The sequence below is a fragment of the Salvelinus alpinus genome, chromosome 9 (genome assembly GCF_045679555.1).
Source record: "Salvelinus alpinus chromosome 9, SLU_Salpinus.1, whole genome shotgun sequence".
NCBI classification, from domain to species: domain Eukaryota; kingdom Metazoa; phylum Chordata; class Actinopteri; order Salmoniformes; family Salmonidae; genus Salvelinus; species Salvelinus alpinus.
In genome coordinates this window covers 42,525,693-42,539,047 of record NC_092094.1, presented here as the reverse complement: position 1 = coordinate 42,539,047, position 13,355 = coordinate 42,525,693, and the positions used below count along the sequence as shown (strand labels likewise).

At 42.4% G+C, this 13,355-nt stretch overlaps 1 protein-coding gene across 1 annotated transcript in view; it reads left to right on the top strand.

Moving 5' to 3' along the window:
* The first annotated feature begins 10,295 nt into the window (after positions 1 to 10,295).
* LOC139530132 (cytosolic carboxypeptidase 4) overlaps positions 10,296 to 13,355 on the top strand; it is a 151,654-nt gene continuing 148,594 nt past the window's right edge. Inside the window, exon 1 of the mRNA XM_071326251.1 lies at positions 10,296 to 10,458. Coding sequence (XP_071182352.1) covers positions 10,383 to 10,458 — 76 coding nt within the window. The 5' untranslated portion in view covers positions 10,296 to 10,382. The remainder of the gene's footprint in view (positions 10,459 to 13,355) is intronic.

Genomic DNA, 13,355 nt, shown 5'->3' with positions numbered 1-13,355 from the left:
CTCTGTTCCCCCCATGTCCTTGTGTGGAATTGTTTGTTTGTAAGTGCTTGTGCACGATGTCACTGGTGCGCGTCGGGTTTTGTACCCATGTAGGCTCTTTTTTATTTGCAGTTGGTTTTGAAATTAAACTGCTCCGGCTATTACCTATTTCTGCTCTCCTGCGTCTGACTTCACTGCCACCAGTTCCGCAACCCTTACAGCTTACTTACAAACCCTTAACCAACAATGCAGTTTTAGTATTTACTAAATAAACCGATGTAAACAAATAAATAAAAATGAAGAAAATAGAAAAATAATTAAAGAGCAACAATAAAATAACAGTAATGAGGCTATATACAGGGGGTACCGGTACAGAGTCAATGGGTGGGGGCACCGGTTAGTTGAGGTAATTGAGGTATGTACATGTAGGTAGAGGTAAAGTGACAATGCATAGATACTGAACAGAATAGTAGCAGTGTAAAAATGGGGGGGGGGTCAATGCAAATAGTCCGGGTAGAGATTTGGTTAGCTGAGTCTTATGTCTTGGGGGTAGAAGCTGTTAAGAAGGCTTTTGGACCTAGACTTGGCGCTACGGTACTGATTGTTGTGCGGTAGCAGAGAGAGCAGTCTATGAATAGCGTGGATGGAGTCTTTGGCAATTTTTATGGACTTCCTCTGACATCGCCTGGTATAGAGGTCCTGGATGGCAGGAAGATTTGCCCCAGTGATGTACTGGGCTGTATGCATTACCCTCTGTAGTGCCTTGCAGTCGGAGGCAGAGCAGTTGCCATACCAGGCAGGGATGCAACCAGTCAGGATGCTCTCGATGGTGCAGCTGTAGGATCTGAGGACCCATGCCAAATCTTTTCAATCTCCTGAGGGGGAATAGGCATTGTCGTGCCCTCTTCACAACTGTCTTGGTGTGTTTGGACCATGACAGTTCGTTGGTGATGTGGACACCAAGGAACTTGAAGCTCTCAGCCTACTCCACTGCAGCCCCGTCGATGAGAATGGGTGCGTGCTCGGCTCTCCTTTTCCTGTAGTCCATGATGATCTCCTTTGTCTTAATCACGTTGAGGGAGAGGTTATTATCCTGGCACCATACTGCCAGGTCTCTGACCTCCTCCCTATAGGCTGTCTCATCATTGTCAGTGATCAGGCCTACCATTGTTGTGTTGTCGGCAAACTTAATGATGTTGTTGGAGTCTTGCTTGGCCATGCAGTCATGGGTGAACAGTACAAGAGGGGACTGAGCACTCAACCCTGGAGGCCCCCGTGTTGAAGATCAGCGTGGCAGATGTGTTGCTACCTACCCTTACCACCTGTGGACGGCCCGTCAGGATCCAGTTGCAGAGGAAGGTGTTTAGTCCCAGCATCCTTAGCTTAGTGATGAGCTTTGAAGGCACTATGGTGTTGAACGCTGAGCTGTAGTCAATGAATAGCATTCTCACGTAGGTGTTCTTTTTTTCCAGGTGGGAAAGGGCAGTGTGGTGTGCAATAGAGATTGCGTCATCTGTGGATCTGTTGGGACAGTATAAAAATTGGATTGGGTTTCGGGGATAATAGTGTTGATGTGAGCCATGACCAGCCTTTCAAAGCACTTCATGACTACAGGCGTGAGTTGTACAGGACGGTAGTCATTTAGGCACGTTACCTTGGTGTCCTTGGGCACAGGGACTATCGTGGTCTGCTTGAAACTTGTTGGTATTACAGACTCGGTCAGGGACAGGTTGAAAATATCAGTGAAGACACTTGCTAGTTCGTCAGGGCATGCTCGGAGTACACGTCCTGGTAATCCGTCAGGTCCTGTAGCCTTGTGAATGATGACCTGTTTAAAGGTCTTACTCACATCGGCTACGGAGAGTGTGATTACACAGTCGTCCAGAACAGCTGGTGCGCTCATGCATGCTTCAGTGTTGCTTGCCTTGAAGTGCGCATAGAAGTCATTTAGCTCGTCTGAGGCTCGTGTCACTGGGCAGGAAGGCTGTGCTTCCCTTTGCAGTCCGTAATAGTTTGCAAGCCCTGCCACATCCGATGAGCATCGGAGCCAGTGTAGTAGGATTCAATCTTAGTCCTGTATTGACGCTTTGCCTGTTTGATGGTTCGTCAGAGGGCATAGCGAGATTTCTTATAAGCGTCCGGGTTAGGGTCCCCTCCTTGAAAGCGGAAGCTGTGCCCTTTAGCTCAGTGTGGATAATGCCTGTAATCCATGGCTTCTGGTTGGGTATGTACGTACGGTCACTGTGGGGACGACGTCATCGATGCACTTATTGATGAAGCCAGTGACTGATGTGGTGTACTCCGCAATGCCATCGGAAGAATCCCGGAACATATTCCAGTCTGTGTTAGCAAAACAGCCTTGTAGCTTAGCATCTACGTCATCTGACCACTTCCGTATTGAGCGAGTCACTAGTGCTTTCTGCTTTAGTATTTGCTTGTAAAGAGGGAATCAAGAGGATAGAGTTATGGTCAGATTTGCCAAATGGAGGGCGAGGGAGAGCTTTGTTCGCGTCTCTGTGTGTGGAGTAAAGGTGGTCTAGAGTTTTTTCCCCCTCTGGTTGCACATGTAACATGCTGGTAGAAATGAGGTAAAATGTATTTAAGTTTCCCTGCATTAAAGTCCCCGGCCATTAGGAGTGCCGCTTCTGGATGAGCCTTTTCTTTGCTTATGGCCTTATACAGCTTGTTGAGTGTGGTCTTAGTGCCAGCATTGGTTTGTGGTGTTAAATAGACAGCAACGAAAAATATAGATGAAAACTCTCTTGGTTAATATTGTGGTCTACAACTTATCATGAGATAATTTACCTCAGGCGAGTAAAACCTCGAGACATCATTCATGTTAGATTTTGTGCACCAGCTGTGTAGCGATGTAGAAAAGTGTAGCAATTTAGCAGGAAACCTGGCACTTCCACACTACTCTATAGTAAATAATGCAAGTGACTTCAATTATTAATTTCTTTGAACAGGGAAAATAACCACCGCCAGATTCACAGGGAATCTGTTTCTAACTACAGAAACTTCAGAACAATCTGAGATGGTGGGTTGCTGAAATGACATGGGGATCGACTTTTGTATTCAGCAGGAAATATATACAGCATTAGTTTCCCTTCTGCTGTGTTTAGTGTAGTGCAAATCCAATACGTGGTGCGTGTTTCTGACTTGAGCCAAGAGTTGTGATATGCCAGCCAAGCCATGCTATTCATGCACATCTGTGACTTTGAGACCCTGCATGTCTTAACGCTCTATAGCTGCAGAATCAGAGTAAATAATACCTGTAAAACACTTGATGACAGAAAAGCTGAAATTAAATCTTCATGAACTATTCTAATTGCTTGGTCAGTGTTCATTTAAAGAATGTGTCTCCAATATCCCAATAAATGAGTATCACTTTAATATGGTCTATTATTTCATGCCTTATGGTCTAGCACAGGGATGGGCAACTTTGATGGGGGTGGGGGTCACAAAAAATCTGAACTCATCATGAGGGGCTGCAGTGGCTCAGGGGTTTGCGTACACACATCCCTACCCACACATGCAGTCAGATCTGGCCCTAGCCTTTAGGGGGCCCAAGTGAAATTTTGCCATAGGGTGGAGAGAAGATTTAGAAAATGTTTAACTAACTTCATGCATTTCTACATATTTTGCAATAGGGTTGAGAGAAATTATTGCAGTTTTTAATATGATATCTTCTTGAGCGTGACTAACAAAATCAATGGTGCTCATAGTCGGTAATTCGACCATTATTACTACTAGTTTAGATAGCTGGCTAGACTGGGCTAGTTGAGCGACTGACAGTCACTGACAAGAGAAACTGCACAACCAAATTTCAACAAAGGGCCGCCAGTTGCCCATCCCTTGAATAGATCATATGGTACATGTGATTTCGATTTGAAAACAATGGCTAACTAACCGATTTAGCTCATGTGAATGAAACCATTTCTAAATATTGCAACTGATATGACATCGATTTTAATCCTTCTATTTAACCTATTTGAATCCTGAGTGCTTATACTGTAGAATCTTGTGTATACCATTACATTGCTCTCAAATCATGCATTATTAAAAAAAAAATGAGTTTAGAGTTCACGCTTTAAAAAAAAAAGAAAGCAATTCCTGTTTAAATGTTATCAAATTATATCAAATGACATTACCAATGCTCTGGTATATCAGATTCCTCTAGGAACAGGTGTGCACCTACGATACTCTTCATAAAGTGGCCTGAGAGAGGGTGTCATTTCAGTGGCTCTGTGTGTTTTCAGTCCTCGCTGCACATGTTCCAAAGTTTGTGTGAGGTGGAGTATGTGTGTGTGTGTGTGTGTGTGTGTGTGTGTGTGTGAAATAGTTGTGGGTGTAGAGGGGTGGTGTGGGGGAAGATTGCAGGGGGGGAGGGAAGGGTGCAGTGCGCCAGAGGAGCATTTGGCCCAGCGCCTAGAGAGTGGTTGGATTTCATGGCCCTCTCTTCATGCCTTATGGAAAATGCTATTTCAGCCATCCTGAGCATGCCAAGTCCTCTGTTGGGCCGATTGCTCACGTTACAATCCCGGGTGATGAACAGCTCTGAACGTCAGAATACAGGGCTGCCTAAACCCCTCCACCCCTCCATAAATCTCCTCTCTCTTCCATGGAAAAAACAGAGCAGAGCCATTACCCCGACCATCACAAGCTCCGGTTACAAGGGTAATGAAACTGAAGGTACATAGACCATTCTGGGTGGCTGATGGGGGAAAAAGATGGCCCTAATTCTATAACCTCGTACAACCATCCGGACGTCTCGCGAGCTTACATTCTGTTATCGAGGCTACCAATTCTCCTAATGGTAACTTGAAATAATAAAACGTCCCATAACAGTTTGATAGAGAAGTGCTGTTGAGGCCCTTTGTCAACTAGGAGCTAAAAAGGAATACATCAAATCAAATCATTCCAAATGAAAACAGAGGAGTTTTTCTTACTGTCTCCAGTGCAAAGGGACAGTAGGCAGGAATGGACTTGAGATCAGATGGGCTGTCCTGCCCATCCTAGCACACACTGTCATTTTCACTTCATTATCAGCAACAGAAACGTTGTTCTAACACATTGGACTTAATTGGACTTTGGATTTATAAAATGAGTAAAGGAAGATGTGGCTTTTATTTCAGAAAGCCCTCCCAAACAAAAGCACTGAGAGCGGTTGAAATCCTTTAATCCAGCAGGTCATGCATTCATGGCATACCAAGGTTATCTTTCGCTAAGCTCAAGGGTTGACAAGTATGCCCTCTCAAGGATCTCAGTATCCTTTCTGTGCTATGGGGAAAGTGTCGTAAGTGTTGTACTTCTACACCTGCATTGCTTGCTGTTTGGGGTTTTAGGCTGGGTTTCTGTACAGCACTTTGAGATATCAGCTGATTTAAAAAGGGCTATATAAATACATTTGATTTGATTGTAACACAGTATAAAAACAGGCCTCAAAATATGAATTAACAACATTGTTATCCTCACCAGTTACCTCTAGTCACTGGTGTAATGTACTTAAACCTTGTGATGTCTTAAGGGTAAAAAATGACCCACCCCTATGTTTAACAGCAGAGAAAATTTCAACTTGAAATTTCATGACTTTTCCTAGAGTGACCCCAACATTTGAAAAAGTGAAACTTTGCCTTTGTTCATATTTCCATGAAAGCTGTACACCACCAGAGTACAACGATTGTCTTAGGGTCACTTTTGACCCGGCAGTTATAAAATCATTTACACACCACAAAAACTACAAAGACACACACACACACACGCACACAATGAGAAATTGAGATTATGTGTGCTACTGATTGAACTCAGCCAGCAGCTCCTGAAGAGGAAGATCTCTATGGTTGGCACAGTTAGAAAGAACAAGCCTGAGCTCCCCCCTGCACTCCTCACAACAAGGGGGAGAGAAGCCTTCTCATCAAAGTTTGCCTTCACCCCCACCACCACTCTAGTTTCTTACCTCTCAAAGAGGAACAAGAATGTGGTCCTCCTGAGCACACTGCACAAAACGGCTGAGATCAATGATCGTGAGGACAGGAAGCTAGCCATCATCCTGGACTACAACCACAACAAAGGAGGCATGGACAACCTGGACAAGGTGATTGGAACTTACAGCTGCAGGAGGATGACTGCCCGCTGGCCCCTGGTCATCTTCCATAACATCATTGATGTGTCCTAATACAATGCCTTCGTGATATTGAACAAGATCAACCCTACCTGGATGCCTGATAAGTGGAACAAGAGGAAGGTGTTCCTGGAGCAGCTGGGAAAGGCACTTGTAACCCCACACATTCAAAGAAGGGAGCGCCTCCCCTGCACAGCAGCCTCTTCAGTGCTTGTGAAAGCTGTTCTGGGGGCTGAATCTTGTCCTGATCCACCTGAGGCTGCAGCTGGGGCAAGCAAGAGGAGGAGATGCCAATTCTGCCCCCCACTCCCCCAAAGAAGAACTGTAAAATAAATACTATGTGCTGCACATGTGAGAAATACATCTGCAAAGTCCATGCACACACACTTGCATACTGTCCAAATTGTGCTAATTAGTGTTGATTGATTTATGTTCATCACGTTTTTGTTTTGTATCTATTATTTTATTCTTATTTATTGTTGTTGTTTATACACCTTGTAGGTGGGGGCAATGGTTTAAAAAATGGGAGAAGACTAGTATTTTGTAGTTGAAATCCTCATTGTGCAATATATAAGAATATATCACTATGTTGACAAAAAAGTTCAAGACTGTTATTGTTTCCCTTCAATAAAATGCATTCAAAACTACTTTCTGCACATTTATGCTACTTTCTTGGGCTATACAAGTGCTATCTCTTGCTAAAAATTGTATGTAGTACCTTTAGCACTAATAATAATAATAAAAAACCTCAGGTGACAGGTGTGTTGTAATAAAAACGAGTGGTGTCCACTGATTAAATGCGGTCTTTCTGCATTGTGAAGAGAGAAAACCCAGATATTCACAAAGTTTGTGATGAATGACAGGTTGTTTCTTCATGCAAAATAGATTTGGGGTTTAAAATTCAATTAAGCTGCTTTATTTTAGGGGTTTAGTGAAGCCGGGTCATTTTTTACCTTTAGGACAAGGGGAGTATACAGAATGTTAAGACTACACAAGGGTTAAGTAAAAATACTTTAAAGTACTACTTAAGTCGTTTTTACTGTACTTTACTATTTATATTTTTGCCAACTCTTACTTTTACTTCACTACATTCATAAAGAAAAGTATGTAATTTTTACTCCATACATTTTCCCTGACACCCAAAAGTACTCATTACATTTCAGACAGGAAAATTGTCCAATTCTCACACTTATCAAGAGAACATCCCTGGTCATCCCTACTGCCTCTGATCTGGCGGACTCACTAATCACAAATGCTTCATTTGAAAATTATGTCTGAGTGTTGCTGTGCCCCTGGCTATCCGTCATTTTCTTTTGAAACTTAAGTACATTTAAAACCAAATACTTTCAGACTTTTAATCAAGTAGTATTTTACTGGGTGACTTTCACTTTTACTTTAGTCATTTTCTATTAAGGTATCTTTACTTTTACACAAGTATGACAATTGAGTACTTTTCCCACCATTGCCTCTAGTTTAGTTCTAGACAGAGAAATAAGCCCAGCCATTTATGTCTCCCCACATTCAGCCATTGCAATTAGCTTGTGAAGGCCTTTAAATACAAAGTTACAGTATGTTTGTCTGTCAGGATGTGGTTTGTCCATGAGGACACAGCAATACAAGTATTACTTTGATACAACGCTTGTCAAAGATTTCAAATGGTGTTTGAATGTCCTTGCATCGATTTACCATTCATTCGCTGCTGTTCCTGCTTACTGTTTGTATAACAGATGGAACTGGTCTCTGTTGTATTTTTAACCATAAAGCATTTCCCCTATAGGAGGTTGATGATTGTTATTTCTGTAGTTATGCTGCTACTGATTTATGAAAGTTAAAGCTGGATAATTCGTAGTGCAACATGAGAGTTGTGTATAGCCTTCCCACGACCTTGCACACTCACACTTTATATATGAAGAGTGCTGGTGCTTGGTATGAGGATTTAGCCTCTCAAGCCGGCCTGATCTCGCCAGCTTAGTACTGTAGAATATGAGTGTATTTGGCTATTTAACCTTATACTGAAGTGGGCTACATCAGGGTCACACAGAGTGTTTCTTGGTAGTCTTAAACAAATCTACTTTGAAACAAAAGTCTACACCTCACACACATGGTTGTGGGCTTAAAAAAGAAGACACCTGTACCATGTCAGATATAGTTGAATGTAGTTGAATGTATAATATTCTGAGTTTGCATCCCAATACTACAATTTATATACATCACAGAAGACTGAAATATAACAAAACCGTTTGAAATAGAAACGCCAGATTTTCAGAAAAAAATTAAATAATGTTTATTAATTATGAAATGATGAAAAAATATGAATGTCATTCCACCATGAGGCCAAATGCAGGAGGTACACAGTGTAACCAAACATCCATGGCTAGCTAGAAGTTTAATCTGTCTGGAAGGCTAGTAGCATTGGGTGTAAAAGGGATATCCTGGAGGACATGATTACACATGGGCATCCATCCATCGCTCTGCTCTGCCTCTCTGCAGCAGGGATTAAACTGTTTACAGGTTCCCTACTGGCACCTGACTAGGGCCAGGAGCCTTATTAACCTTCAGGGCTAAGGACAGCCTTACGTCCTAGCATACAGTATGTCATCTGAAAGGACAACTCAACCTTGTTTGCTACAGCGGAGGTCTGTAACATCATGGGTCATCAGCCTGACCTGCTGTATGGTACTACTTAATAACATTCAGTCTAGGAGGAAAACCTGCTCCAATTATACAGATCAAAGAATTTTGGGCTAATAAATTTAATGTGATTGAAATCGAGAGAGAGAGAATGATGTAAATAGCGAGAGAGATTTGGTTCCTTTCATGGCATCCATGTCAGTCAGTCCCAGTCATTCTAAGGATGTAAAGTGTTAATTAACAGGTTGAGAGACAGCCGGCCAGTCGTAAATCTGTGGTCCGAGGTCTCTCGGTAAAGATATACTGCTCAGCTCTCTGACTTCAGGACATGCAGTTGTTTGTAACACTTTGCCCATAGTTAAAGTAGCTAGAGCTGCAATGTTGTCCTGCTTTAGACCTCTCGGTCAAGGTATTCTCATTACATTTACTGAATGACTATTGTTTTTGCTCTGCGTTACATTCCCAGCATTGTTGTCAGTGGTTCCTGGCACCTAGTCTGACCGTAATGAAGGTTTGTGGTATGGCAGTGAGTTATGATCTATGTCTGTGTCTGTTTAGTCACTGATGCAGCACTGCTTTAAAAATTCACTTCATTCACACTGAGGGCTGATTCCATCCTACACTCTTAGAAAAAAACGATGCTATCTACAACCTAAAAGGGTTCTTCGACTCTCCCCATAGGAGAACCCTTTGAAGAACTACAGTATTGAATAGTTTTGCGTTCCGGTAGAACCCGGAACCCAGGGCATATGGGACCAAAATGTAGAACCCTTTCCACAGAGGGTTCTACATGGAACCCAAAAGACTTCTACCTGGAACCAAAAAGATTCAAAAGGGTTCTCCTATGGGGACAGCCAAATAACCCTTTTGGAATCCTTTTTTCAAAGAGTGTAGATGTATTCTGAATGGAACAGGCCCATGGTCTTCTTCGATCGCCCTGCTGGTTATGGAAAGTTCAGGACAAATAGATTGGTACATTAGTGTCGTGTTTGTTTTGATTGTTGTCATGGTTATATCCTTTGCAAGCTGCCACAATTCACTGGTATAGATAGACCTAATCAACAAACTGCATATGCATTGGATAGAATACGCTTACATGATGATTGATGGAAATTGTACAAATATTTACAACATCTATTCTAAACAGCTCGAGTTCAAAGGAAACATTTGTTGCCTGTCTACTCATATTGCATAAGAGAAATAATAGAAATCTCACCAAACACACACACACACACACACACACACACACACACACACACACACACACACACACACACACACACACACACACACACACACACACACACACACACACACACACACACACACACACTGAGGCTCCGTAGCAGTGTGCTACAACCTGGGACCCACAAGCTGATCTTGATGACAAGGGAGTGCTGGGGTGATTTACACTCTAGAGTTCACTTATCCATGTCACTGTTTGACGCACAAGAGGTCCAATGGGAGAGTTAACGGACAAGGGCGTTTTAAAACACAGCCAGGCACATTCCTCCAGTCAGAGCTCAACGGGTGGGCTGCCCCTGAGAAACACACTCAGGGGACAGACACTAGTGAGAGGAAGGAGAGCTGACCGAGCCCCCCTTGTACATGTATCCTTTATTCCCCTTCTGGGTTAGACACAGCGCAAACCATGCACCACTACAGCAAACGCAGTAACTTTACCTGGAACGGAACCCTGAAAGAGCTGGGTAACTACTCCTGCAGTGGTAAGCAGGATATGCATCCTTGATACAGTATGCATCCTTGATATGTCTTGAATGTGCTTTTGAAATCCCTCACTTGGCGCAGGTCTCGAATCATTCATTGAGAAGTGGTGAGAGTCAGGGCTTGACTTACACATGCAAAGCTCTCGGTTTATGCAATAATATTGCATGCATATCCTTTTTGTTAACACTGTACAGTGTTACCTTATTTTTTTATGTCAGAGACATGATTATTTTTAGTATCAGTGCAAACATGGATCCCAGCATAGATTAGAATTTCACAATGTTATCTTGCGTGCTACTTTTTTAGAGGCTGTGATTCTAATTCATGCATGAGTTCAGTTTTATTACTCGGCATCCCATTGCCTCTCCCCCTTCTGTCTCCACAATGAAAAACCACCACTGGTCTTGCAAAAATATATTTACCTCACTGATATCTAGCCTAGTAGTTTCAATGAAAATCTCGTCAATTAGAGTTGATTACCTAATTACTATTGTGTGTTGAAGTTAAAATACAAAAATGCCTCCTTCTTTCTGCCACATTACAAATGCTTCATCTGAATAATGGTGGTGCAGGCAGGCAGGATGATACAGGATCCTCCAAGCTAATACCAAGATATGTCCAATGCAGCAAAGTTGTGCTTCAACATCCTTTCTGTTACCTATAGGAACCGATACATACATTGCAGTATATATACGGTATGGTGTCGGCTATTAGGCCTACTTGGAAATATTTATTGTAACACCTTCTACTTGATTAACTTGGTGGAACCCAATACGATAGCACAACAGCAGTATCATGGTGTGTTGCTATTAGGAGATACACTTGGGACTGTATACAGAATCTCCGTTTTGCTCGCTTCGGTGTACTGGATAGGTATAGAAATGTATGTCATCTTGTCCGGTGTCTTTACAGGCCCATGCATTAAGGAGGCTTCTGTGAACTCATTTCACCGGGAACTCCGTTTTTAGATGCACCTGAGTAGCAAGCTGACAATGTCAAGCATTGCTATACAAATGCCCTTACTTCTCCTTTCCACCCAGTCATTTCTATGGCGCTATCCCTTTCATTATCAGATCATGTTATATTCGATGGTTATATCTGTTTCCATATTGTATGTTGTAAAGTCACAAATAGGTTATACTAGGTTAAACGGTATGAGTCAAGTATATTAAAACAGTGTTTAGGAGCAGTTGAACATATTGTGTGGGGATCAAGAGAGAGAAAGATATCAGCAGAGAGAGAGGCGACTCAGCAGAGAAAGTGAGAAAGAGAGAGAGAGGGTGGGGGAGAGAGAGAGAGAGAGATGCCAAGAACTACATGTCCCACAGGTGAAGGTCATAACTCCTAGACCATGTATGTGTGTGGATTAGGGAGGGAATTTAGTTCTGTTGTGACAGGCAGTCACCTTGCTTAATTCGCTAGGCTGTAGGGATGAGAGCTATATAAAATGGTAGCAAGTTGTGCGTGTGTGTGTGTCTGTCAGTAAAACACCTTGAACTTAACACTGAATCTTCAACAACAGATCTTCATTTCATATTAGAAATACATCAATTGCATCTAGCCTTGACAGCAGACATGTTTTGAGATTTTAATTATCTCAGCAATTCAGTTTTAAATTCACATTAATTTTGGTGTTTTGCTTGAAGCTGCTACTACAAAAACCATATGAGAAGGGGAAAAATTGGTTTGATACCTTCTAGGTACGTATCTTTTCATGATTAGAGCATAGCACTGGTAGAGTGGTAATTTTAGCTCTGACTGAGTAGTGAGTCATTTGAATACATGACTGTTGTTCTTGTGCCACAGAGGGATTTAGGTAGCTTTAGTGTAAAAGCCAAAAGGCAGTATGTGTCACCAACGCTGACCACCAGTGCTGGGGTAATTCAACTCCAGGGTGAAATTGTTTCTTATTAATAGCAACTTATTCACAGAGCCATAGTTATCCCTCTGTGTCGTTCTGAGAGGAATCTGTTTGATGAAAGATGCCTTCAGTCTCATCCTCCTATCCCACTGCGAACGAGCCATTTGAGTCCTGGTTTACCCTGTGATGTGCTAATTAGCTAGGATTTAGGTTACCTCTAATTCATGCACCTTAACTGGACAAAGATGTCGCTCTGTTGTGGCTCTGCAGATTAGCAATGTGATAGCGCTTCTTTGCAACTGTGGACTAATAGGACTAATAGCCTTGGCTCGTGCTTCTGTGAGGAAAGATTTGTCTCCACAGGCTGGAGGTGGTTTCTAATTTTCCTCTGAAGTTCAACGTCAAATTTACCGTCTTCATCCTCCTTGAGTTATTTTCAACAACGGACTAGTCACCTAAGGAAACAATGCTTTAAAGGGGCAAATTACTTTCTTGCTTCTGAAATATTAGTAAGGTTATCTTGGGGTGTTGATATTCTCTGATATTGGACCTGTCAGAGAGCCAGTGAAACTTAATGAAGGCTCCCATAATGCCACGGCATTTGTCCTCAGCTTTGTTTTATGACATACTAGGTTTCAATCTCCCACCTAAATATAGCTGCTGGAGCCAAAACAAGAAATGACCATCTGGTCACCTTGTCATCAGTTGACATTTTGACCTGAGGAACTGGATGTTTAACCCCTATTTTATAGTCATCCAATACTAAACATACAGGACATCGTTCAGCAATTTCTGAAGCAGTAAGCAGTCATTTGACGTTTACAGCCACAACCCCCCGCGCAAATTCTTACAAGATCTCAGCCACAGGTTGTAGGTTAGATTTAGGAGTGGACATCCTTTATGATTTGACACCTGTCTTTTTAGGGGTCTATTTTAACAAATCAAATTCTATGCACTGGCGGTAGTGCTATAGGTTTGTGGGTCTACTATTTTCACAACCAGAATTATGGGCGCAGTAGCTGGTGATAGCACGAA